Source organism: Eschscholzia californica, unplaced genomic scaffold (assembly GCF_041429995.1).
Source record: "Eschscholzia californica isolate CP2 unplaced genomic scaffold, dmEscCali1.0.p SCAF_5, whole genome shotgun sequence".
Classification (NCBI taxonomy): Eukaryota; Viridiplantae; Streptophyta; class Magnoliopsida; order Ranunculales; family Papaveraceae; genus Eschscholzia; species Eschscholzia californica.
The window spans coordinates 47472756-47499929 of NW_028238472.1; the positions used below are offsets into that span (position 1 = coordinate 47472756).

The 27174-nt window shown below is 34.0% G+C and overlaps 3 protein-coding genes and 2 long non-coding RNA genes across 7 annotated transcripts; 2 read left to right on the forward strand and 3 right to left on the reverse strand.

Moving 5' to 3' along the window:
• The first annotated feature begins 1949 nt into the window (after positions 1-1949).
• LOC147539907 (EamA-like transporter family) lies at positions 1950-8397 on the forward strand. 3 transcript variants are annotated; one of them, XM_086641012.1, is made up of 8 exons: positions 1950-2470; positions 3906-4286; positions 5089-5306; positions 5739-5806; positions 5998-6099; positions 6705-6822; positions 7320-7455; positions 8026-8397. In XM_086641012.1, exons 1-8 carry the CDS (start codon positions 2390-2392, stop codon positions 8086-8088), a joined length of 1167 nt encoding a protein of 388 aa, XP_086497138.1. In that variant the 5' UTR covers positions 1950-2389; the 3' UTR covers positions 8089-8397. The 3 variants fall into 3 exon arrangements, with proteins under 3 accessions (XP_086497138.1, XP_086497139.1, XP_086497140.1); XM_086641013.1 differs by having other exon boundaries at positions 1992-2470; positions 3940-4286; XM_086641014.1 differs by having other exon boundaries at positions 2029-3479; positions 3755-4286.
• A 545-nt stretch (positions 8398-8942) lies between these two features.
• LOC147539908 (ER membrane protein complex subunit 7 homolog) lies at positions 8943-12400 on the forward strand. The gene is made up of 7 exons (XM_086641235.1): positions 8943-9136; positions 9302-9345; positions 10225-10333; positions 10897-10960; positions 11088-11204; positions 11280-11388; positions 12083-12400. The coding sequence occupies exons 1-7, from the start codon at positions 9045-9047 to the stop codon at positions 12166-12168; spliced, it is 621 nt and encodes a 206-aa protein (XP_086497361.1). The 5' UTR covers positions 8943-9044; the 3' UTR covers positions 12169-12400.
• A 694-nt stretch (positions 12401-13094) lies between these two features.
• On the reverse strand, positions 13095-16907 carry LOC147539909 (monogalactosyldiacylglycerol synthase 2, chloroplastic-like). The gene is made up of 8 exons (XM_086640936.1): positions 16374-16907; positions 15727-15899; positions 15091-15252; positions 14823-14964; positions 14485-14709; positions 14301-14363; positions 14138-14212; positions 13095-13655 (listed from the first exon to the last, which is right to left on the reverse strand). Exons 1-8 carry the CDS (start codon positions 16632-16634, stop codon positions 13392-13394), a joined length of 1365 nt encoding a protein of 454 aa, XP_086497062.1. The 5' UTR covers positions 16635-16907; the 3' UTR covers positions 13095-13391.
• A 6606-nt stretch (positions 16908-23513) lies between these two features.
• LOC147539910 (uncharacterized) lies at positions 23514-24450 on the reverse strand. Its single transcript, XR_015225432.1, has 3 exons — positions 24417-24450; positions 24265-24296; positions 23514-23564 (listed from the first exon to the last, which is right to left on the reverse strand). It is a non-coding gene; the product is annotated as an uncharacterized LOC147539910 (long non-coding RNA).
• Positions 24451-25141: 691 nt separating this feature from the next.
• LOC147539911 (uncharacterized) lies at positions 25142-25779 on the reverse strand. Its single transcript, XR_015224981.1, has 3 exons — positions 25624-25779; positions 25311-25404; positions 25142-25203 (listed from the first exon to the last, which is right to left on the reverse strand). It is a non-coding gene; the product is annotated as an uncharacterized LOC147539911 (long non-coding RNA).
• Positions 25780-27174: the final 1395 nt, after the last annotated feature.

Sequence of the window (27174 nt, forward strand, 5' to 3'; positions counted from 1 at the left end):
ACCATTAGGCATAGGTGTGCCAAATCAGACAGTATCACTAGCAGCCCGGAAGGCTGGTCCACACCGTCTTATAACATTACGGAATTTGTTGTTTAGGAAGTTTGAATAAGGGTATACATAATTTTACTACTATATAATTTGCATTTTTCTTTCCGAACCAAACTCTAAGTTAAAAATATGTCAGAAATCGTATTCGTATTATGGGTTAAAGTGAACATTAAACTAAAATAATCATATTCTTGAAAATTATGTTACGGATTTCATTCTCGTGCGCTACATACAACTTAAATCTAAAGATTTTGAATCAATATTACTGTCGTTCATCAAGGCATTAAGAACATTCAAAAGCTTGTTCATCAATAAAAAAATCAAGGCATTAAGAACATTCAAAAGCAGAGAAAAGATATACTTTACATGTGATTGTAAGAGCATGGCGCAAGTCTCGAGAGGTTTTGAGACTGATACTTGGTGGACTCAATTATTCATAAAAAAAAAAAAAGATTAATTTCAATAGTTTTCTTGTTTATTTTGTGGCTATTTTCGGTTGGTAAGATCGACTAAATGATGTGTGAATTAAATTTGTTATTTTAATGTATCAATTACACATGGTGTGATGGATATAATGAAGATTTTCATGTGAGACGAGAAGAAAATCAACAAACTAATGGTGTGTTTGGATGGCGGAATCATGAATCCGCAGATTCATGAATCCAAGTAATATTTTTTGGCTCGTTTGGCAACTAAAAATCCTATGATTTATTATTATTTGAGTATTTTTAAACGTCTTTAGAAAAAATATGATTTTTGAAAAAAACAATGATTTTGAAAAAAAATAATGATTTTGTAGAAAGAAATATTTTTTTGTTGATTTTAAGTTTGAAATTTAGGCTCATTAATCCAAAATCCTAGCAAATCCTAGGGGGTAGGGTGGGATTTTGGTCCAATACAAATTTTGGAATTAGGAATCCTTTGGATTCAAGAGTCCTAGGATTCTTGGTAGCCAAACAGACCAAGGATTCATGATTCCTACCAAATTCCACTTTTGATAGGAATGCTACTTAGGAATCCGGCAACCAAACACACCATAAACGTATTCTAGTTTTTTTTTTTGATAAAGAAACGTATTCTGGTTGGGGTTCTATGAAGGTAAATAAGACCTATCTTCTAACAGATAAAACAAGTAGTCAAATCATGAATGCATTTGACCAATTCATAATTTATGTTATTCTCAAAAAGTCAATATACTTTCTTTACAATAACATGATTACTTTTCATTCGTAGTTTTGATACATCAAATGATTGAATTTTAGATCTTTATGATTTGGACATAGTGACACACTACCCTATCAACTCTTAGTTCAATAACTAATTTTTATTTTGAGATTGACTATAAAGGTATTGATACATCGATACAAGCACGATAGCTGGCGAAATATTACTGGTCTAAAATCCCACGAAATTGAACGACCTAAAACTTAAAGAATTAAATGGCCTAAACCTCGCTAACTAGTTTTTTTTTTCCTTTTGTTTTTGAGAAATCGACTATGATTTACGTTAGTCGTTACAAAGCATTGAAACGTCATGAAGATGTGATGAGCACGATAACTGCCTAATCTAAACCATAATGGAAGAGCCCTAAAACCCGACGGTATGAAAGAGGCCTGAAGCCCGACAAATACATTACAATATTTACTTTATATATTGCCTAAGTTAGGTGAGACAAATTTTGATGGCAAACTGCTTCCACCGATACTCGATCCCACAATCTCATGGACTTAAGAGGGGTGTCCAACCGTTACACCAAAAGTGGTGGACTCGCTAATTAAGGTTTTGGTGCATTACCAACTTAACACATTTTCTCTTGATTAATTTAAATGTGACTTTTATCACATTTTTATCATTCAGCATTTCATCCCATATATATAAATCAGTCCTTTTAGATGGGACCTAGGGTTAGGTATACTAGCAGCACCAGCCAGGTCACATTGGTTGACAACGTTTTAATATCCAAAAACAGCAAATAATATTAAACCAGGGAAGAGAGATACACCCTCAACAAAAAAAAAAAAAGGGAAGAGAGATACAGAGAGAGGGAGTTTCTTTTAGAAAGAGAGGTTTTCATGAAACGTTACCGTTAAGGTATCGGTGGGTAAAATAGTCGGCAGCCAATCTGCATACGTACGTTGCTTAGCTTCAACCCTTTACCCTCTCTCTCTCTCTCAAACTTTCTCTCTCTAGAAGAACTTGGATCAATCCCCAAGATCTTTTCATATTCAGTAATTAAAATATTTCATTATGATAAGAAATTGAGAAGTTAATCGAGAAAAACTCGAATGAAGATCTGAAGGAAAAGAATCAAAGATCTCTCTTTCTCTCTCTCAATTTTGTAATGGGTTGGAGATATCAAGCAGGATTATCTCTTATTGGTACTGTCGTCATTATATGGGTTGTATCTGCAGAAGTAACTCAGGTTAGTATAAAATTAACCTCCATTTTTAGGGTTTTCTTCTTGTTCTTCATTCATTTTCTGTTATCTTTTTCTTTTGATAATTGAAACTATTGTTTAGGAGAATGTCACAAATGAGATCATGATATTAGAATGTCTTAATTTTCAGTAGATTTACTTTTTCTGAGATTCCTGAATAATTGAACCCACAGAATGCTGAATACTGGGAACCCAATAACCTCTAATGTTACTGAAAATTTCACCCAATTCTGTACCTGCAAATTTATGCATTATGGAAATTACAAGATCTAAAATTCAACACATTTTAGTAGAGTAGTAGGCTGCTAAAACAGAAACCTTTTCAAGAAAATGACATGGGATTGCAAAATTTACTTCCTTTCTAGGTTTCTAGCAAACTAGACGAGATGATACCGTCATGTTTTGGTGTATGTGGTAATCACTTATATTCATTGCTCTGAAGTTTAGATTTGGGTTTCATCAAGCAGTTGAATTGTGTAATTTTATGCTATAAGGGAGAAATTGGAGGTTGGTTCTATGGGGAACTAGCAAAATGTCTAGTTTTTCTGTAAAGAAAGGATCGATATAGTGTTTTGCGTTGGAGCGTTTTTATTGAATTCGTTTATGAGGGCAACGCTCTGTTTCCATATTGTTTTTCTGTCAAAAGGAAGAAATGAGGGATTGTTCAGAGGAACTAAGTATTAAGTAACCAAGCAAACTAGGGGAGTCACTGAAGAGATTGAAACTAAGTTATAGCATCTTGATCGTTTATTGCGGACATTGACATGTCTCAACCTAAACCTTAATAGACCTTTAAAGGTTTCTGTCGAACTGTTAAACCTCTTAGTTGAGGTGAGCTTCTCATCACACTCTTTTCAGAACTACTTCTGGAGTTATGGTCCTTCTAAGATACGAAAAGTCTTCGACTCCACATAAATCATGTGAAACTACACTAAGTAATTAATTATAACCAATAAAGGACCATCAATTATGCATAGTTGAAAGCATCAGCAATGTCAACAGTTGGTAGCCCAAGTGGTTCCAAGGTGTTGACATAAACTCCAGAAATCCCTGGAGGTCCCAGGTTCGAATCCCAGAGAAGGTGGAATCTTTGGTTACTTGAATTGGGGTTATTAGGGTGTAAATAATGTTGTTGGCCTTTAGGCCATGTCTTGTTGGGCTATAGGCCCGGTTCTGTTAGTGTTTGAGTGGGCGGTTATCGAGCTTATCATATGTAGATCGTAGTCGACTTCCAAAAAAAAAAAAAAAAAAAAAAGCATCAACAATCAGTTTTTTTCAATTAGTTTGTGGATAGAAGTATATAGTACTATTTTTCTTATATGTTATCTTTTTTACTGCCTTTAACTTAGTTACCGAATGTGAGTTCTGTTTACATATACACTTGAGTCGAGCATTTGTCTGACTACTGTTTGCTCAACAGGGGATCTATGCTGATTATAAACAACCATTTGCAGTTACGTATCTAGGAGCCTCTCTTATGGTGGTATACCTCCCAATATCATACATTAAGGATTGGATATATCGATTGTTGAAAAGACACTCGTCCAAAAGTGGCAAAGATGGAGGAACTTTTGATTCTGATTTAAAATTTAACGGGACAAAGAAATCCTCGGAAATAGAACTTCCGAGTTCATTTACTAGAAAAGACAGTGACTTAAACCTTTCTGTTCATGAAGAGGAACGTCCATTAGTTTCTGCACAAAAGGAGGATGTAGACATGCTTAAAAAAGACAAAGAGCTTACCACAAGAGAAATTGCCATGTGTGGCTTTTATATTGCTCCTATCTGGTTTGTAACAGAGGTGAGCTGCTACAGTAGTTGCAATCTTATTTTTTCTTATTATTTGCTAATAATCTTTTCAACTTATCAAGAGCTTGATAACTATAACTATCTGTCTTTTAGATCTTTCTTCATGTTGTCGTACATTATGTGTTTTGATGTCTATAAGTCACTATACTCACTTTATACACAGAACTATCCTTTTTACCTTCGATGATTTTTGTAAAAAAGATTAATTTTATAACACGATCTTATGTATTTTTAAGAATATTCTGAATTATGTCGTGTATTATTCTATATAACATGGACACACCTTTTTAAAGGAAATTTTCCGTATCGGATACTCGTATAGGGGCACTCAGGTACTATGTCTAATACCCTGGTTGCTTGAGCAGGTATAGTGTTAAATATTACATGTACATTTTGTGATGATTTTCAGAAAAATCATGTTTGTGTCATAAAATAGCAGTCTAGCTTAATGCCTGCTGTGTTTAATGTAATGATAGTTGGTCCAAAAGTAAAAAAGTGGAAATCACAAGAAAAAGTAGAAGACCTAATAACTAAGACACTAAAATATATGAGTATATCCGGTATTGGTCTTTTTCCACTGTGTTACTTGACACCTTGTACTGATGTTAAATATTGATACTCGTACTACTCCTGTCCATGTTATATAGGTTTAATTAGGAAATATCCTATCATCGGTGACACTTACGAAATGCCTGCTTTTCAGATTTCCCTCCTTATGTAGATACTCAAATATAGGGCTGACATCTGAAGCACCTGGATTTAGTTACTCACCTATAATCTTTTCTGGTATACAGTATTTATCTAATGCCGCACTAGCACGCACAAGTGTTGCAAGCACAACTGTATTGTCCTCGACTTCAGGACTTTTTACTCTTTTCATTGGTGCAATGATGGGACAAGACTCTTTGAACATGGCAAAAGTAGTTGCTGTTTTTGTTAGTATGGCTGGTGTGGCCATGACAACTCTGGGGAAAACTTGGGCAACAGATGAGTCACAATTAAGCGCATCCTCGTGAGTTTTTGTTCCTTAGTAATTGCAGAGATTACGTAATTATTATTATTAATTTGTTATTCATTGCACTGCATAATATTTCTCAACAAGACATAGGTTAGATCAACCGTCAGTTTTAGTCAAAATTAAGTTTGTGATTGGTAAGGTTTTCTTTTACAGTGGATCAGATAAGTTATGGGCTCCAAGTCAATTATAATTAGTGAAAAAGTAGTTTTTTATAAGTAATTAAATCAGGTAATGAGCTAAAACATTCTTTCACTTGATTTTTCAGTATAGTTGTGTAGCAAAATTTTAGCTTAGCTCTTCTAGGCAAAGTCAACCTCTGGCAGATTTAGAACTTCAAATTTCTTCATGAATCATTTCTATATCTATGGTTTCTCTATTGGGTTACACTTGATCATAAATGACTATAGGCTACTACTTTGTGTGCAGTGGAAAGCGTTCTCTTATGGGAGACCTTTTTGGTCTTCTCTCTGCTGTGACATATGGACTATTCACTGGTTGGGATTCCTATACTTGATTCAGTTTTTTATTTTTATTATTTATTAGAACATTATTCATTTAATTTGTGACTATTGCTGTTGCTATTATTGTTACTGTTCATAGCATAGGTTAATTTAGTTGACAACCATCATGTCAGCTATTTTCTGGTTCCAGAATATGATGATGTTTAACGTAAATCATGTTGCAGTTCTTCTAAAAAAGTTTGCTGGAGAAGAAGGAGAAAGGGTTGACGTACAAAAGTTATTCGGATATGTTGGACTTTTCACGCTCGTTGCCTTATGGTGGCTTGGTAAGTCTTGTCCGATGGCTAACTTTCTTATCCATTACTTAAAATAGTTTATATTATTCATTGTTTAACCATTATTCCAGGATTATAATTGTTCAACTTATCAGTTCAAAATTCTTTTGACATTGAAATTTAAATGAGTGAACAAATTTTTTTTTTCTCTTAGTAGGGAATATTTTCTAGTTATCTTATTCCGAATTGAACATAATTGTCATATACATAATACATTCTATGATATTATACTGATTCTTGGGTAGGACAGCAAACCATTATTCATATTAGTTTCATCCTCTTTGTCTTGATCACTCGAGAGTCTGAGACATTCTGTTCCAAAAGAAAAAGGAAATAAATTTGAGAACATAATAATTTGTAGTAGGGGGTCTATAGAAAGTTGCTATAAATTGGATTGTACATTTACTTGTTTTGCTAGCTTTGTCAAATGAGTTGGAAAATTCTGTAGTAAAAGAAATAAGATTTCGATGCGATTTGAGCAGTATTGTAAAAAAGATAGATCTTGAGGAATGATTACTTATATGCCATGAATATAATGAATTTTCATCTCTATTTCTTCGACAATATATGTTTATTTTTGTTTTCTTTCTCAACAGTATGGCCATTGACTGCCTTGGGGATTGAACCGAAGTTTACAATTCCCCACTCTCTTAAAATGGACGAGGTTGTTATTGCGAATGGCTTTGTTGGCAGTGTCCTCTCAGATTACTTTTGGTATGTCTGGAAAATCCCTGATGTAATATTTTATGCATTTAACACCATAAATAAGGCTTCATTTGGTTCTTTGTGAAATGTTGTTTATATCACAAGATTCACAACCCAAGTTACAGTTTGATGGTCTCTTTTTGAGTGCAGAAATGTAAACAATTCGTAGTTACTCCAACACATGAGACGGATAAAATTGGTTGAATATTTCTGACCATATCTAATAGTACAAAAAATTACACCCTCTTTTGCTAAATTGGTGCAAGGTAACTACAAATCAGTTCATTTTATAACACAAATAGATATGCTCGAGGCATTAATTGGACCGTGAATATTTTCAGAAGTTCACAAGAAACAATATGAAACCTAAATTTCAGTGCTGCAAATTAGTAATCGCCAAAAAGAAATTATCTACTTCAGTTCAAGAACTGTGCAATTTGTAATTAATCTGTCACAGTTTCTCATTCAAATATCATTTATCTGAACAACTATTATTTTCTTTGAAGGGCTCTCTGTGTCGTCTGGACCACGCCACTGGTTGCCACCTTAGGCATGTCCCTAACAATACCACTTGCCATGGTGGCTGACATGGTCATTCATGGCAGACATTATTCGACCATCTATATGCTTGGCTCAGCTCAGGTACGATATCATCTCCTATAAAGTAATTCAACTCATCGCTCTTTATCACACCTTGGAAGCATCATATTGATTAGTAAACTAATCTATCTGTACGTTACTGCAATAAACTTACAAAGGTCTAGAATTACACAGTTACACTAAATTCATGTTTCCCTAACAAATAATTAAGATAGTAGATATCTTTTTTCACTTGGAGTGGTTTATTTTGCATCTAACATCTCAAACTGAAAAAACGATAACTCTTACTACATTGTTACACACTTGAATGCTCTCTATATGCAAAACTAGTGAATGTGTCTGTATAGACACATACACATGTGTGTCTCACTTTGTTTGGGTGGTAATAACTAATAAGTATGTCTCTCGACTACAGAGAGCAGAGTTCGAATCTTGTGTATATAATATGTTCATATGTGTGTATTTTTCTATAAGTATCACTTCATTTGGGTGTTTATGTATCTCGGCCACTGAGAGCAGAGTTCGAATCTTGTGTCTGATATAAACACTACCAACACCTAGTGGTTGCTATCAATGGCATTGACGTGTGAATCCTATGGTTTTTTCCTGCAGGTTTTTGCTGGATTTGTAATAGCTAACCTTTCAGATTGGTTCTCGAAAAAATTGGGGTTGTAGCATTTTAGTTAATCCTTCTGAGATCAAGTTTTCTTCGCCGTGCATTCTTTGCTTTCTCGGGCATGAAGCTGATCAATTAGCTCATAGTGCGGAAGATTTCCGAAATGTCAGGCTCACCATAGACAGAAGAAAAAAGAATAAAAAGAATAGAAGAAAGACGGGGATGAAATGTAATTGTGGAAAGAAATTGTATTTTGGATATGTACAAAGGGGAGAAAAAAAATGGAACTTCTTTTTTCTCTTCCCCCATTTTGTTACTGCAGTGAGTGCCCTTGAATGAAAAATAAAATGATTTTTTTGATTCAGCAAGATAGGGTTTGTTTCCAAAATTTGATTGTTCTTTATATTCAAATTAGGGAAAAATGACTGATTTTTATATTCAATATCATCAGTGCGACGTTGTTGATAGTCCACACTTGAAAATACTTTGAAAGGCGTCAGTTCCCTTCCCTTCTTACTGACAACACAGCTACGTCAGCATGTGACTCGATCACTTGACTCACTTCAGTTGCGAAGTTGTGCCTTGAAAGTTACATGCATGCCCTAGTAACACAAAACCGAGGGTTTCACTTGTTATAGAACTTGGCCAAACATCTCATGACACGAGCTGCCAACAACCATTGGGCGCCTGTATGAATGTACCATCTTGTTAAGGACAAGTGATGTTATTCTCATATGTCAAGGTCGGGTAAAGTTTTGCGTGTTGTATCGAGTTAAACCACATTCTCCACCGCTTGTTTTTAAGAAACCGTTATTTATCAGATAAAAAACGTTCAAAGAAATTCAGTCTAAAATACTTTATAACAGTTACATAAACGAAAAACGGACCCAAATTTAACAGTGATACACTGATACGGAGTCCTCGATTAACCGTGACGAAAAGGTAAAAGCTTTTCTTTCCTATATATAAGTCTGAAAACCGGGAACCCAGAAAACCACCGTTTTTTTCCTTGACGATGGAGAAATTCAAAGCTTTGATCTCCATCTTCGTCTTGCTTCAGTTCTGTTTCTGTTCAATTCTTCCTTCAGTCTCCGCAACTTCTTCCGGGTACACTCCTCTTTCTCTTTTATAAACCCTAATTTTTTCTAATTGAAATTCTCTTCAAACTTCTTCGTATTAAAGTTTGTTAGTAATTAATAGTATATCTGTTATAGTTAGCTACGATCTTTTAGTTTATTGATATGGATTGCTGTTTTGATTTTGTATTTGTAGAAATGGCGAAGGTTACACCATTATTGGTCGGGTGAAGGTCGAAGGTTTGTTTTCTCTTCCTTTTTAAATTTTTTTCTAGGGTTTGATAGTGTTAATTTCAATGAAACCTCGCTTTGATCTGTACGATCCTCATTTCTACCTGATTTCTCGTTTGCTTTAGATCTGAATTTTTGAGTTCTTTGACTAATTATCTGTAATTCCAATAATAGTATACTTTACTTACTTGATTCAAGATCTAAACTTTTGGAGATCATAAACCTTCCTGATCATGGAGTCATATGCTAAGTTAGGAATGAAACTTCGTTGTGAGACGAGGACCATACTGTGTTAAGTGCTTTCTGTAGTCCGAGGACCATTACCTAAAGAAAGATGAGAAGGAAAAAAAAAGATAAGAACCCAGAGAAAGTAGAATCTTTGAATACCTGGGCTTGCAAATGCTAATAATAAAGTTAAAAGATTTTGAAAGCAAAATTTGATGAAAACTGAATTTGTTCTTTCTTTGCGGGAAGAGCCATCCTTTGTAGGACACGGTAGTATTCATATAGAAAAAGAAACTTAGTCGAGGAAATGCTCCTTCAATCCGTTAGTTATGATTTAGTGGCTGAAAATTTTACCATCATTATGCTCATGAATCATGTACTATGTTAGCTCAGCATCATAGCTGTGCATTTCGAACGGACTTTGAGAATTTTTACTTCAAAATTGTTAATGTCTCTCACAATTACTGAAAACTTTGCACGTTGCGTTTTGTAATCGAGGCACGGGAGGGTATAAAGGCAAACGTCAATTTTCATGTCTTTCCACACTTTATAGCGTCATTCAAGTCATTGATGCTATCATCTATCATACAACTTTGTGGAGTTGATTTTTTTTTAAGTTGATTTTCTCGTTTCCGTTTCTGATTTTCACCCGTTATTTGATAGGTATGGGAGCAAAAGGCTTTAGTCTTCTTGGAAAATTGACAAACGCTAAAGTCCTACTTAATGGTGGTCAAAAGACAACTTTCCTGAGACCTGACGGTTATTTTTCATTGTATGTTATCATTTTCCTCCCATGTTATTATATCGTAGTGCACCCTATTCATAATGTCAAACTTTTATTATGTTCCCCATATATTAAAGAGAATAATTTTCCCCTTCTCATTACAATTTTAATTATTTCAATCAAAACTTAATCGAGCCATGGAAACATACTTGTTTATCTATTTTCATCAGAAGTTCTTTAGAGTTAGTTAAGCCCATGGATGACAATAGTAATTATTGTTTTACGTAGTTTTGTTAATAGACCGAGTAACTTCACAGAGAAATGAGGTAGTGCGGGTGTCAGGTGATTGGCCAATTAACCTCCCTTATAAGTTAGTGTTGGTCAAGCTGTTTTACGGCCTTTCACGTAGTTTTTTTCGCCTTCAATACAATTCCTTCTCTTGAAAGAAAATTGTGTTAGTCAATCTAAATATTGCCACGTTAATTACATTCTTCATGCTTACATGACACATGAATGTTTTAGTGACCTTTGGCAGTCGAGTCATAAAGCTTACCTTAAAAAAGTAATGACTGGTCTATCTTATTTTCATTCCTTAACCTGTCATTCTTCAGCCACAACGTGCCAGCAGGGACTCATCTTATTGAAGTGGCTTCTATTGGTTATTTCTTTTCCCCGGTAGGATAATCTTTTCATATTTCTCTTTCGGTTGTTGTTTATCAAATATTTTAGAAACGAGCAGTTCATCAGATATCATTGTAGTATTTCTTATGATCTCTAGATTCTCTTCTATCTTCTTAATCAGGTACGCGTAGATGTGAGTGCTAGAAACCCTGGTAAGGTTCAGGCAGCACTAACAGAGACCAGGAGGGGTCTAACTGAGTTGGTCTTAGAACCTTTAAGGGAGGAACATTACTATGAGGTAGCTCCAGATCCAAGTTCGTGAACTCTCAGTCAGTTTTTTTCTTACCTACTCACGATATTTGGTTTGTCGCAGGTGAGGGAACCCTTCTCAATAATGTCACTCGTGAAGAGCCCAATGGGTTTGATGGTTGGGTTTATGCTGCTTGTTGTGTTTGTCATGCCAAAACTAATGGAGAACATTGGTAAGTTAAACTTCTCATCATTAAAAACTTGCTGTTTGAAGTTTGAACTTGAGCTCCTGGTAGGGTTGTTCGGCTGGAGATCACTTGGTTTTACTAAATTAGAGAATACGTAGTTACGTACACACATTTTCGTATTACAATAAAGACCTAATGGAAGGCTATGGCAGTATGACTTGTATGGCTAGAGAATGTAAAGTTCAACCATATGCCAGAACCAAGCCCAACTCAAAGATTTGGCCTGGTTAGCATGAGACTTCTAACAGTCCCATGATACCTGGCCAAGACCTGCCCAAACAACCCTGACTTACTGAGTCGGACCAGGTGGTCATGGCCTAAACCGTCTTGACCTGGTGGGCTAACGTTCTCACCGAGATTCCAACACATCGACTCCTGTTAAAGTACAACCTTGCTGTGAATGCCCGAATTTTTGTTTACCTTTTACAGAGAAGTTCTAGTGGACTGGATATTGGACTTCAATTTATGGTTTGAACTTGAGCTCCTGGTAGGGTTGTTCGGCTGGAGATCACTTGGTTTTACTAGATTAGAGAATACGTAGTTACGTACACACATTCTCGTATTACAATAAAGACCTTTTACAGAGAAGTTCTAGTGGACTGGGTATTGGACTTCAATTTATGGTTTCAACTTTCAACTCTCAATACTGAATACTGATCTTGTTTTATCACACTTTCAGATCCTGAAGAAATGAAGAGAGCTCAAGAAGAAATGAGAAACCAAGGTGTTCCTTCTTTGACAAGTATGCTACCAAGAAGCGGTTGAGGCTAACTCTCCCGCTACCTTATTTCTCTTCCATCACTTTCTAGCCTTCTCTCGTAGGTTCGTTGAAGAACTAGAAGTCGAAGATAGTATTTTTACCGATTTAATGTTAGGTTATTTTTTCATGTCAAGTAGTTGACTCAGTACAAAATTTCCTCTGTTTTTTCAAACAAGAGTCACCAATATTTATTATGAATTATGTGTTTCTGATTAATTAGAGAGAAATGTTGTATAATTCTTCCATTTTAGACTTAGTCAGCAAACCAATGCTTGATAGATATCATATATATCTCCTAATAGTCTTTATAGGAGTATTGGTGATATAATTTGTGTTGTTAATCGTTGTGTTTAAAAGAAAAGTATCTGATGCATTTGGTGTGGATCCATTCATCGATGGAAAACAATCTTATTTAACAAATACTACAAATACTTTTTATAGTGATTCAGTGCTCTGTGACGAATTAGACGTGTAGAAGAGAACTTGTATTTGTAAAGAATGATTAACTATGTTGAATGCTGAATAGGAAACCTAGTTTACTTACCAATATTTAGTTAATTTATAAAATAAAAGAGGATTTTAATTGTATGATTAACATTGTTAAATATTAATACATATATATTATTTTATCACAAAATAAATTTACTTTAATTTAAATAAATATAGCGCTAACTTTTGACCCATCTCAGTCACTATATTTGTCTTTCTAAAAGAAGAAGCTACAAAAGTAGTCTTGCCCTGTACCTAATTAGGAATCAACTCTTCATCAAAAGTGAAAAAAATTCATCAAGAAAGAGAGAGTTGACTGGAAAACAGAAATAGCGATGAAGGAACTAACTAATTGATCAAAGATTTCACCGTTTACTATTGAGATGACTTAAATTTGAATTTGGTCCAACCAAACAGAGATTGAAAGTGGAAACGGTCACCATTTTGTGATATAAATCAAGTAGTTCATATAACCATTTTAAGCAACCAAAACACACTACATAACTTAACTTGAATGCTTCAAAAAAAAAAAAAACTTAGCTTGAAGAAAGTTCAAAATCTTTACATGATATATCAAACAATATAAGCCAATATTAAGGCCAAAGAATAATAAAACAAACAAACTGTACATACATAGGAAAAGAATATCATAATCGTCGGATCGCCATGAGAGAAGGATTGGAAAATAGACCACATTAGCGGAACTCCATCTTCGATTGTGATAGTGAGAAGCCTTAGACTAGATCAGATATGAAGAAAACGAGGAAGTTAAAGAGTAAGATATGTTAGCGAGAGGTTCACATTGACTTGCGAGATCATTTATGTCTCTAACAATGTTGAAAACCGCCTCTGGTTGTGCTAGTTTAAGTGCATTTTCTGACATTTTCTTTAGTTCTTCTGATTTTGTGCTAAACCATTCTGCCACTAAGTTTGCTGTTTCTTTTGGACTTCGAGAGAAAACTCCTGCACCGTTATCTACTACGTAAGGAACATTCCCTTTTTCCTGCCAAACAAAAAAGAGAGCTTTTTTCTATAAGCTGAAGAACACCAATTATGCAACGAGAAAGGAACATCCTCTACTGGAGAGACCAGGGTTCGAGTCTTTCGGTTTCCAAAAAATTGAGAAGGTTCTTATTTGAATGTAAGTTTGGATACGTATTAGAACTCGCGGTAGCCACGTGTTTTTTAATCCAAAAACACGTCTAGTCTGATGCAACATTTGTCTCAATACCAGTCATAATGTCCTCGGTGTTAAGAACCATTCAGGCCCATTAGCCTAATTCCACACAGTCCAAGGTTTTCAAATGGCTTGAGCCTGGCTTAAACCACAGGTTTCCCCACCTGACCTATCCAAACGCCACACTCACCCGAAAATCATGAAGAGAAGGTGGTGTGTTATAATTTATAATCCACATCTGGAAGGCCTTCCTAAGCAATTTCGGAGTAAGTGCGATATTTTTATTTGTTTCACTCAAAAAGACTGACCTGTCCGGGGATAAAATCGTTGAGGATGATAGGAAGCCCTCTTATCAAAGCTTCGGCAATTGTACCAGGTCCGGCCTACAAACACCGGAAAAACTAGTAAGAACCCCAAGCTTTGGAATCATAAAGAAAAAAAAATTATCAAGATGAAAATCGGTCAGCTTACTTTTGTAATGATGCAGTCACAAGCTCCCATCCATTTCTCCATTTGGGTCTCAAATCCTCTTATCTACAATAAGTGAAACAAACTTCAATTGCTTTTCAACAAACAATATGATAATGAAATAAGTCGTTTGATTGATTAAAATAGCAACCAATTTTTTTTTCGAGAGAAGTAACAAGTGAATAACCTTCACGGGGACTTTCCATTCGTTTGATTCAAGAGTAGATGCTAACATTTTGTTACGGCCACAAATGACGATGATTTGACCAATTGGACGGTCGAGCTCTTTATCGAATAGTACTTCCCCGAGGGCTTTTGCAGTTTTCTCGACAGGACCCATCCCTTCACCACCTCCCATCAATAAAACTGCAGGCAAGTTAGGATCCATCTCAAGTTCTTCCCTTATTTGATCCTGTACGATTAAAAGAAGCCAAATACAATTTGAGAAACTACAAAAAAGAGTCTTAAACTAATGCTCGAAACGTCTGGGGCAATTTAGTGAAATATATTAACTTTGAAACTAACCTTACAAAGAATTGCCCGACAAAATGAGGGCCGAACAGGCAACCCAAAAACACGAATTTGAGAAGACTCTAACCCGTCGAGTAAAGCCCTCTTAGCTACCTCTTCCGAAGGGCAGTAGCATCTATTGACACCAGTATTAAACCTGCACGAAAAATATACTTCTTATGTTATATCTAACCAAGAACGTTCTCTCCTCCAATCACAACCAAAACCAAGATGAAATGTTAGAAATTAATGAAAGACGTTGGTTTCACCGTTGGCAACTCACCATGTTCGGTGACAAGTGTTGAGATCTGTAATGACAGTAACAAAGATTACTTTCTTTTGAAGGCCCTGCCACTTGAGCACCCATAATGGAATATGTTGCATAAGAGGATGAACACTAATGATAATATCTGGTTTGTACTCCATTAAACCAGCTTCAACTTCTCTGTAGTTATACATGTATGACAAGGTTAGAATCCCATTGAAATTACTCGCATCAACTTAAAAGGTTCGATATTCCATTGAAATATAAATTGGAGACGATAAAATGATTAGAACTCCATAATGATGTGTGGGCCAAAGTAAAGTATACGATTCAACTTTCATTGAATAAGAATGCAAATCTTGAAGAAGACCCACAAAAGATCAATAAAAATAAATTGGGTATCATCTCTTTCGAAACAATAATCGACTTCGTTGACAAATAGATGATTGGAGAATCAAAAAAGTTCTTATCACATAAATAAAAAAACTAAATCTCATGATCTAGCGACCTAACTAAAGTAGTAGAATGTATATTAGAATTAGTGATTCAATTAACACCAAGAAGTAGGTATACAAGAAAAAGATTGAATCTTAAACATGACTCATAGTAGAGAACATTATAGAACTAAATTGCAAGAATTGAAACGAAACATACTTAGTATAATAGGCGGCAATGGCGGCAAGATAAAGACAGTGAATCCAACGAGGGGAAGTACTATGAAATGCAACCTTCCAAAGTTGTACATGCTTCACCATGAACTTATATTGTCTTTCCATGTCATTTAATGGCCAACCTGTGTATTCTTTCCACACATCCTTCACAAATATCTGAAACAAATAACGAATTGTGTCAAGTTTGTGGATATTCAACTCAAAACCAATTAGCACTTTAAAAAAAAAAACAAAACAGAAAAAACTTGATCATTTTACCAAAATTTGAAAAAAATGTGTAACAACCTAAGATTTTAAACCTAAAAAAGAGGTGATAACAAATAAATTGATTTGAAAACATTCGTTTCGAAACAGTAGGATCTGAACCCTGATCTCTTCCGTCCAAGGACATACATGTTACCCCTCAACTTGATTGAAAAAATGGTTTGCGCGAAACCGAAAAAAAGCTATACAAAGAGAAGAGAAGTCATATCATAAAAGAAAAAAAAAATAATAAAAACAATGATAACAAACAAACAAACAAAAAACTACAAAGAAATTAAGAAAGTTCAAATTGAAGAAAAAACAAGGTAAACCCATTTTAGAGGAAGAGAAACCAAACAAAACCCATGATTTAGAATTTCGAATTACCCTATATTCATCTCCAAATTCCAATTTAAAAGCATCACGAATAGCTTCAGCTGAAGCACGATGACCACCACCAGTATCACTCATTAAAATCAAAACATTTTTTGTAGTTTCAGCTCCAATTTGACTCAATTCAACTGTATCATCATTATCATCTCCATATGAACATGATCTCTTTGTATGATTATTATTATTATAATACCCAACACTTTGAAAAACTGTATCTCTTATTGATCTTCTAGGAGAAACCACTGACATAACCATTTTTGATCTTCTCTGAAACCCACTTCTCAAACAAAAGATTACCCAAGAAAATGGAGAGAGTTAGAGAGAGAAAATAGCAAAATGTGAAGAAGTGACAGAAGAACAGAGTAGTGAAAGAGACAGAGAGAGAGAGAGAGAGGAACGTACGGTGTAGTGGGACAAGGGAAGAAGATGAAGGGCCGTTAAATAAGAGAGAGAAAGAGTAGAGAGAGAAAGGTGGCTAAAAAATGTTTCGTTTGAAAAAGATTCCAAGGAATGATTCGAGTTGAGGGTATTATGGTGGGAGTGAGGAGGAGAATTTAAATGGTGGTTGATTCGCATTTTTTTGTGTTTTGGTTTGGAATGTTCTTACAATATCCGCATCTTTGATCCCTCATTGGATGTCCTAAAAGAACACTTCGTGACTATTTTATCTCCTAATCATATAAACTAATACATGGTCACATGGATGATGTATGGTAATGGCCTAGATATGTATGAAAATGTACTAACTAAAACCTCCATTCAATTCTTTTCCCAGATTGCGTAGAGCAGGACATTAACATGTGCTTTTATGACATCGTCGAAGGTTAAAATGAAAAACAATGTACCAACTAAAACCATCATTTAACTTCTTTTCTTATTACATAGTGTCTCTTACGTTTAAATCATATAAATAAGAACTATTAATTTGAACCATTAGGTAGGTTAGACACTGTATATCATATGGTAATACAACTCCTCCATAACGTAGTCGGCGTGATAGTCCATTAGAAATTGAAGATAGTTAATTTTGAGTCATCTCTCAATATATTTCTCATTAACGGTCTGTTTGATACGTGTAAAAATAGGCTGAGAAAATCGATTTTCGTATCGTTTGGTTGGTCAAGTTGAGTAAGAAAATAACATTCCCATTGTAAAATAAAGTGGAAAAATGTCTGACTTTCTTTTCCCACAAAATACATGTGAAAACTGTTTTCACACACCAAGGACACGCTCTCTCTCTCTTCCGTCTTTCTCTACCATCTCTCTTCCCGTCTTTCCCTTACAACTGCTTTCAAAATTTCAAAGGTTATTCAAGGTTAGTGATGAATTGATGAGAAGAAATACCTACTTTAGGAGAAGATGAAGTCTAGAATCAGGTTCTTGATGATGGGTTTAATGGGTTTCAACTGAGTAATTTTCAGTGGTGGAAGAATTATAAGAAGAAGGAAACTAACGAATCTGTGATTGATTAAGAAGACGATGGGTTAAGAAGAAGATGGGTCAAGAAGAAGATGGGTTAACGAATTTTTGATTGATCAAGAAGAAGATGGGTTAACGATGTGTGGAACGGATGACATATTTACTTCAAGAACAAAAAAAATTAGGTCCAAGCAGTCATACACAATGTCTAGAAGTAGAAACTCACCACTTTATCTAACATTCAGGAAGCATATCTCAATGTTATACAAGAAGCTTTCAATAGTTATACAAAAAGCTTTCTAACAATTAGATGTATGTTGGTAAACAACCATCAAACCGTAATCATCTTCTTGGTGTTGTTAATGGAGTTATTCACAATTGATGTATTTGTGTTGAAGAGAAGAAGAAACATGGGAACCCGTATACTAAACCTAAATCGAATTAAAATTGCAGTTAAACAGTATAGACAGGCTTATAAGCTTAATTCCTTTCACAAAAATCACAACTGAATGTTCACTTCTTCTCCCACAGATATGACCAACACTGAATTTATCATACCAGAAGTCCCTATTTCCTCTCGACTAAAAATACCAGTTTGTCATAACCATGGAAAAAATGAATATTGTATCTAAGACCTCTGTCACTCTTGATCAAAATTAACACATTTCTGCGTCATTTTGACTTAACACACATTTTACCCGATTTGTTAAATTTATAAACCTTATCTGATAGTACTCTGGTTGTAACTATGGCTCCATTGTTGTGCTCTTTCTTCTTCTCCATGCTTGCAGTCTGAAAAAACAGAAATCAAACTCTTAACAGTTTATAATTCATTTCTAAAAATTGGGAAAATAAGAAAATGATGTTCTTTCTTCTACTCTATGAATTGGGAAATTAGGGAAATGATGGGATGAATTTTGATGAAACTATACTCTTTCTTCTTCTCCATGAAAATCAGAAACAAACTCTGATCAATTTATGATTCATTTCCACGAATTTGGAAATTGTGAGAATGGTGGGATGAATTTGGATGCGTTTTATTTCTAGCAATCGATTCACGAGGCGTTTGCTAGAAAGGAAGGAAGAAAGGAAGTGAGAAATTAATGAAATGTGGTTACAGATTCCATCATTATTTTGGATTATAAATTAATTTGTAGAAACTGATTCATCATAAATGTGGACAATTGATTGGTAGGAATGGATGTTAATGAGCAGTGTGAGTGTAAGAGAGAGGAGGGGAAGATGGAAAGAGAGATGTAAGAGAAGTGAGAAAAAATGTAAATCTTGACCGTTAGATTTGACGGTTGATATTAATATAAATTATATCATTCAGGAATGATCTGACGGTTGATTTGAAAGTTGATATTAATACTAATTATAACGTTTATTATAACGAAAATGATCCAACGATTGATATTAGTGATGATATGGAACGGACGACTGGATTTATCTCCAATGTTTGTCCTAGTCATCACTCTTCAACCTGTTTTATTATATAGACTAGGCATGATCCCCGCCCTACGGGCGGGGAAATGCCATTTACGTTACATGGAAAAGTAGACGTGTCATAAGATTATTTAGTTTTTTCTTTTACGTTTCGTACTTTCTTATTGTAGTTTTAATTTTTCAGATTGATACTCTCTAAAGATAAGTGTGGTATTTTAGAGGTATAAGATCTATCTTAAGTTATATAAAATTTTGAGACTATAAAACTATTTTTAATTTTGACGTTCTTAAATTTATTTAAAATATCTATTATTTTAATAAAAACATATCAAGTTCTCAAAGAAAGACGAAAGAATTTGTAAAAATAATTTACTTCACAAGATGAACTCGTTGAGAATCTATGAAAAAAAAGAATAGAATGTGCGTCTATTGAGAAAGGAAAGGAGCTAGGACAAAGAAGAATTGGCAATACAGTACACCATTAGATTTAGATCATCTTTGAAAATCTTTTTTTTTCATTCTACAAGATAATTATGGTTTTGTTTTAAGTTCAATTTTTTTTAATTGTCTACTTGTATTTTATAATGTACTTATTTCTTTTTTGTCTCTCATAGTATCTAACCCACGAAATTGAGGTGTCCACATTGTTTTTTATTTTTGTTGAAGAAGTGTCCATATTGTTTAGTTTTACGTTTCGTAGTCTTTTGATTTGTGCAGCATAACTCTTTAATTATTCATTATGGTTACCCATTTTTCCGTGTTAGATTGAGTTTTCTCTCTCGATGTTTTGTCTGCTACTTCTCAATATTTATCTGGTTCGTTTTGTCGTGTTTGTAGGTTTAAGTTTCAATTTTATTTAAAAATTGATTTCAATTGCTCAACAATAAATTCAAAGTATCTTATTATTCTAATTCATTAAAGATGCGAACAACAGTAATGACCATTCATTTTATGAATTCAAATGCTCAATAATGGAAGGTATCCTCGTATCCTCAATTAATTTGTTTATGCAAGAGATTTTTATTTGAGAAAGTTACGTTGGGACTAAATCTGCCACCATTGCAGATTGCCATCTTAATTTTCTGAGCCAGTTATAGCAATCTGGGTATACACTATCACGGTGAATGGTTAATACAATTTCAACTACATTTCTTAGGTTGATCCAGTTACGAGGTTTATACTGGATAAACGAATAGGTAAGAATAATAGTAATTTGAAACAAAAGGAGATCTCGAATGAATTTTATAGATATAATTATATAAATTCATTCTTATTAAACAAAAAAATGAGACCACTTCTTACTGTCCAAAGCGAAAAGTTGAAACCAACGCTTTAAACAATTTCTAGAATCATCCTGAAGTTAAATTTCTTTAACAAATTGAATTAATTTAAAGAGAAAATAGACTGAGATTTTTGACATAATATGAACTATTGAAGATAACATAAAGGCACACAAATGTAATGAACTTACTTAAATTAAATGTCGTAATATAGCTCTTGCACGATGAGAGCTCCAGACATTATATTCATGTGCCAAACTGTAAAAGTATAATATCAAATTAACCCCTTCCTTTTTCACCAGCCGAATATAATTTTTTTTATTTCCTATAAGATGTTTCTTCTTTCACATTATAGTTATAAACAAAAGACAGAGTATAGAACTATAGCCACATATCAGATAACATCTTCAACAACATCCATATACCATGCTAAATATTTATGTACTCGCATAATTAAGTATGGTAGTACCCTTCTCTCATCAAAAACAAAAAAAAGTATGGTAGTACCCTTAGAAGATGGTGGAACAGCTATGTTACCTATATCCATCCTCTCTGAATGCTTGTGGTGTGCACAAAACTTCTTATATTTGAATAGACCCTCAATACTCTGCTACACACATCAATACACTATTGGTATAATGATCATGAAGTGCCCACTATTCTATAATCACATATAAATACAAAAAAAATGTCGTAAACGATAGATAAAGCAATTACCTTTGCATACGTTGTCATGTTAAATTTCTTTAATTGTCCTAGTCACCTTTAGATGTCTATGTGGTTGTCCTAGTCATCCTATATAAACATTGATTTTATCTTAGACATCATGGGGGCGCCTAAACCAACCCACGTGCTATTTTATTCCTACGAGTAGTCAAAATGAGAAAAAGCAATACTCATGAAAACATCTATATAGTTAACTCAATTCATAAATGACATAACATATCTGAAATGGAGAAATTGAGTTAAGCAAATGACACAATTTCTTTTTGCAAATGACTGAAGTTGTGGTAAGTTCCACACAAATTATGTAGTTCCATTTATCTACCTCTGAGGTATGAAATATATCTCACAAGTGCTCTATTTTATGTGTTTATAGAAACTCATTCATGTGTCGTATTGTAAGAGTTGCAAGTTAAAACTTTTTGCCTATGCCACTAAGAAGATTCAACTATTCTACAATTATTTTAATCTCAATTTATTTTACTTCTCAATGATCACTAATCGAGCATTTGATTCGTAAAATATCTTACTCAATATTATTTGCCCCTAGTTAAATCAGACTTATTTGAAATGTAAACTAATAGTTTGAGAGACATATCTAACACTTCTATTTTAGCATCAGACAGGTCAAACATGGCTAATATGAATGAAAACAACAAAAATCATGATCAAGTCAAATTCTATGTTAGAAAACATTCACCCATTAATGTCAATAGTAATGTGTAAATGGATGATGATAGAGGTTCCAACCAAGTAGGAAAACTTCAATTAGAAATCTCTAGCTACCACAAAAAGATCTATCGTTATGGAGTTTTATTCTCCCTCTCCAATAAGGAACTCTCCAATTGGAAAGAAGAAACATCTTATAGAAAATAAAAAAAATTATTGTTATTTAATGATATTTTGTTGGAACCGTAATTAAAAGAAATCCATAAGTAAAGACAGATTATTAAATAACCTAAGTCATCTTGGGAGCAGTCAATCGTCACATTTGTGTCGATCGTTGGATCTGAAAAATTGAACATTATTGATATTTAATAAATGAATAAATATAATTTACTAAAAATTATATGGTGTAAGTTTGATATGACATAATTAATAAAAAAATCATAACCTGTCGAAAACGGGTTATGCACTTGCTTATGACCACAATATGATGAAACCAAACAAGTCAGTTAGGCTAGGATGAGGAGCAAACTCGAACAAGTCATTTAGGCTAACATGAGGACAAACTCGATGCAATAACCGCAGGCCATCAATTGTCGATCCCTTACCTAGAGTCATGCCCCCTGCCCAAATCCACGTCGCACGCATAAACTCTCAAGTCTGGACCAGGTCGGGTGGGCCACAAATTGGAAAAATATATAGAGAAGCCTGCAAGAGGAGAGATGCAGAAGAATCGTGTGATATTTCATTTCAAATCAAAATATACCTGCTTCAACATCAAATAACAATGAGTAGGTTACAGAAAATGGAAGGAGAAAATATGCCAGCAAAAAATAGGTCTCTGAAACCTAAATCGTTACACTCAGCTGTGTTTAACCCAATTCATCATTGTCTTGAATAACGCACAAAGAGGGAGAAAAGAAATTATTTTGACGATAAAAATGAGATGTTTACATTGTTACTGGTTGCAGGTTTAGGACAACGACGTCTTTAACCTGGTCTTCTATCTTATCTGTGATTCCCTTCTAGATTCCTTACAACCCTTTCAGTAATAACCTCGAGCGACAGAAGTTTGAGTGAAAGTGTGAAAGTGAGAGTGGTGGCAGTAGAGGCGCTAAGGCGGGGGATAAGCAACTACGGGAATTGTTGGGACATGTGCTCTAGCAAATCTTTGAAATATCACTATTAGTCGAAAACTCAAAGAGTTGAGTCCAAACAAGAGTTTAGTTTTGGACATATCTAATAAGAAGGTTGAGCTGAGATGAAAAATTGAAAAAGAAAATAAATTTACCTCAACTACAAAATCTCATCTCCAACAGTTAGAGAATATGTTATGTCAACAAAAAAAACAGTTAGAGAATATGTTATTAATACATGTTTTCTTACGATAACACATCATTCCGGAACAAATGCTCAAGCCAAATGTAACAGAAGTTTAGGTGATAGCTTAAAGACAATAAGGAGACAGTCATTCTGGAAAGACAAGAAGTTTACTGAAAGCTGAGGGAGAAACCCACCATTTATAATTAGAAGCTTGGCTTCAGAATGATCTGTCAAACCCTCATGCTTATGAAACTAAACCTAAAAATCATTGGAAGTGAATTTTGCAGCAACTCTATCAACATCTGCTTCCGTTAACACATTAAACCGCCTAGATTTCGTATTTTTCATTTTCTTATTGCAATTCTATTTCTTTCGTTCCTATTCTTCTTTCTCAGAAAAAGAGAAGAGGGCTCTAAAAATAAATAATGCACAGAGATAACAAATTTGGTTTTCATTCCCCACGATAACCTCATAACAAATGGAATCAATGAAGGACCGTGGAAAGAAAGTTGGAATATTTATTGAGATCATATCACCGCAGACCACTAAAATAATTTAACTAAATGTGGCTCACATAGTATCAATTCAATGCACACCAACGATAGGACTACAACTTTGATATTAGAGAATGAAGAATATACAGGGCACTTTACGGAAAACTTCATCTAAAGAAACAACCTCGTTTTCCATTTAAGATAGTATTAAGGAAATACAATGAAGTTTCAGGTGTGAATGGTAGTCTTGTTTTTATTGTTTTCCATTAAAGATGATATCCTCCTACCATGTGATTAGGTTTTTGAAGGAAAAACATCATCTATGAAGCAACAAGTGGTTAAGTTCATAATAAGTTCACATAAAGGAAATTTCATCCTTCAAGTGCCTCTTTATTAAGTCGTTGCGTCCTTCAACTTATTAGTTGAGAAATCTTAAATCAAATTTAAATCAGGAACTAATTGGCCAGGAAATCAATGTCACTACAAGAAAAGTTAGGAAAGTGAAATTGTAACATTCGATTAAGGTTTTCTTACCTAATTAAGTCGATGGACCCTCAAATCGTTTCCTGAAACAACAGAAAATCTAAAATAATTCACTGTAATCTTTTATTGGAGTTTCATTTTCTGAAACAACCAAAAATCTAATATAATTCAGGAACTGTAACCTTATATTGGAGTTTTCTTACCTGATTAAGTTGTTTCGTTCTTCGATGGTTTCCTAAAAACCATAAATAAAATTTAAATCAACAAGTAGTAAATATAAGAAAAGGCAGGAAAATGAAACTGTAACCATTGATTAGGGCCTTCTTCATTACAAATAGTTGTACCTAGCTATGTAAAGACAATGCAGAACTTCAACATAGTTGGCAGCAAATCATGTTTCATGTTTCACAATGACCTAAATTTCACCTTGGTATTTATCCAGGAAAAACCCATTTGTCTAAATACATTAAAGAGAACTAAATTTAGCTCTAAATCTCTTTTACTTCAAGAAAGGCAGGATTCAAGGTTTCTACGAATGTGAAACTACTGAAAACTGAACGATCCATAGAAAATATAACTACAACTGTGATTAGGTACAACTATTCTGATGTTTTTCTTTATAATCAGTAATGAGAAATGCATACTTGAGCTCATTTTATTATTTGTTTTCCTTACACCCTCAATGGAGCAATTCAATTTTGTGATTAAAAAAACTCAATAAAGAAAAACAAAGAGGGAGAAAGAAATCATTCACATATAAACTATGAATTATAAAGGTGAACAAATGTTAGTACCAATTAAAGCAGGGATCTTCTTTTCACATTGAAACACACCGATATAAGTAGAAATGGAACAAGAAAGACAGAGAAAACATTAAAAGTATACCTCTGTTGCCATGAACTCATACACCAATAATTTATTGATTTATATCGGAACAGTATCCCACTAAAGCCAACAAATACGAAGAACGGAGACGACTCGGCAACTCCACTTACAAATTGGAAAAACACAAAGAACTTTAGTCATTATTTACCAAAACAAAATCAAGTTCAAGAAAAAGAAAAGGAAGAATTTGGGGAAGGTATGATTTACTAAACCTCCATTTTGAACTCATCTTTCCCTTGTTTACCAGCTCGATCCATCAATTTAACAGTAATTGCTCTACCATCAGGAAGAACTCCTCGATATATCCTGAACACCATAAATAAAATTTAAATCAAGAAGTAGTAAATATAAGAAAAGCTAGGAAAATGAAACTGTAACCTCTGATTAGGGCCTTCTTCATTACAAATATAGAGCTAAGTAAAGAACGAGATGAAGATTGTAACAACTGATGTTTTACTTCTCTTGAAAGATTTTGATTATGAATGAAAAATTAGTTTGATTAGTGAAGAAAAAGAATAGGGTTACCCATTCGATTGACGGTTCTATTGAATCCAATTGGTCCATCGATTCAAACCGTCTACTTCAATTTTAGGGCGAAATGAAGAGAGAAGGCTTGGAGAGGAAGCAATGGGCTGGTCTTTCCAGAACGAATTTTTAGAGAAGAAGATGAAATATGTGAGAATTCAAATGGGGGGAGTTTTTTTTTTTTGGAAGAGAAGAGGAAGAGATTTAAACGGCAAGTATTTAACGTAGTCTTTTCAATTGACCTGTGTCAAGTAGGATCCAGCGGCTAAGATCAAGGGGCTTTATAGTTTAGATTAGACTGAACGGTCCAGATTAAAAAAATGGATTTATGTGGGTGTCCAAGTCAGCATCCAACTCACCATTCTTTTGTCCTAGTCACATCTAGGAGTATTTATTGTGTCCTAGTCACAAGGATGTGTTTTGTATAATAGATATTATAAAGGTCATTGTAGTCTCTCATTTTGCATAAATATATATATATATATATTTTTTTCATGATATTTTATAAGAAATTTTTTCAAACTAATTATTTAGATATTCATCTACTATATCACATTTACTTCATTTAGTTCACATCATCATAAGAAGGGTCTCAGATTAAATTTTGCACTGGTCCCCTAAAATCTCAGTCACGTTACTGATGACCCGTAAGACCAAACTAGTATGTCAGAGAAATATGAATATAAAATTTTCTAGTTGATCATAAATTATGGTCAAAGTGAAACGTTCCACAAATATGTGATCAAATTGACTTCATTATATTAAGGAATTTAGACTCGAGAATGGATATGTTTTTAATTTTAGGCTTTCATCTTCATCTTTAACCTCTCCCACTGCCCACCACAATTTTATGGATATGTTTTTAATTTTAGGCTTTCATCTTCATCTTTAACCTCTCCCACTGCCCACCACAATTTTCTATCTCCTTTGTCAGGCTCCTCTTTTGGTCTCCTCCTTTTCTCTCCTCTCATCGATCTGCGCAATGGAAGTGTTCTCTTGAAACATAAACTGCTCATTCCGGAGCCATGATTTCACATTCTCTAGTTACAGAAGATGTAGATCAGAATCCATGAAGATCCTAGAAGTAAGAAGAGTAACAGTATGAGTAAGATTAATGGGAGAAGATGAATAGATATTTTAAAAATTGTAGAAAAAGTTATTGATTTGACAAGTAATAATGAGTCTTGTGAAGTAAAAAGATCTTGGCTGACAAGGAGGGAGATATGATTTAGAGGCAACTTTGTAAGCAAATGACATCTCACTAACGTCTAACAAAAATAAAAGACGAAAAATGGTCAAATTGGAATCTGGTCATCTTTAGGGGGCCAAAATGTAATTAACTCTATTTCAAAACGAAGCTTTCTTTTATACTATCTATTTTATTTGTATTGAATCAATGAATGACGCGTCTAGTAGAGTTCCTTTTGAAAATTCTGTTGGAGGTATACAAAATTCAATGACCTGTGGAATTCATTGATTCCACCTCCTATGAGAATCGAACCTGAGATCAAATTTTGGAATTTATATCAACACTATCAACTGACAATCTCC

Coding starts and splice junctions, on each gene's coding strand:
- LOC147539907 (XM_086641012.1), top strand. CDS start 2,390: ATGGGTTGGAGATATCAAGCAGGATTATCTCTTATTGGTACTGTCGTC. Junction 4,287..5,088: donor CTATCTGGTTTGTAACAGAG/GTGAGCTGCTAC, acceptor TCTGGTATACAG/TATTTATCTAATGCCGCACT. Junction 5,807..5,997: donor GACATATGGACTATTCACTG/GTTGGGATTCCT, acceptor ATCATGTTGCAG/TTCTTCTAAAAAAGTTTGCT.
- LOC147539908 (XM_086641235.1), top strand. CDS start 9,045: ATGGAGAAATTCAAAGCTTTGATCTCCATCTTCGTCTTGCTTCAGTTC. Junction 11,205..11,279: donor GGGAGGAACATTACTATGAG/GTAGCTCCAGAT, acceptor GGTTTGTCGCAG/GTGAGGGAACCCTTCTCAAT. Junction 11,389..12,082: donor AAAACTAATGGAGAACATTG/GTAAGTTAAACT, acceptor TCACACTTTCAG/ATCCTGAAGAAATGAAGAGA.
- LOC147539909 (XM_086640936.1), bottom strand. CDS start 16,634: ATGGTTATGTCAGTGGTTTCTCCTAGAAGATCAATAAGAGATACAGTT. Junction 15,900..16,373: donor AATTTGGAGATGAATATAGG/GTAATTCGAAAT, acceptor TATTTGTTTCAG/ATATTTGTGAAGGATGTGTG. Junction 15,253..15,726: donor ATTGCCGCCTATTATACTAA/GTATGTTTCGTT, acceptor GTATAACTACAG/AGAAGTTGAAGCTGGTTTAA.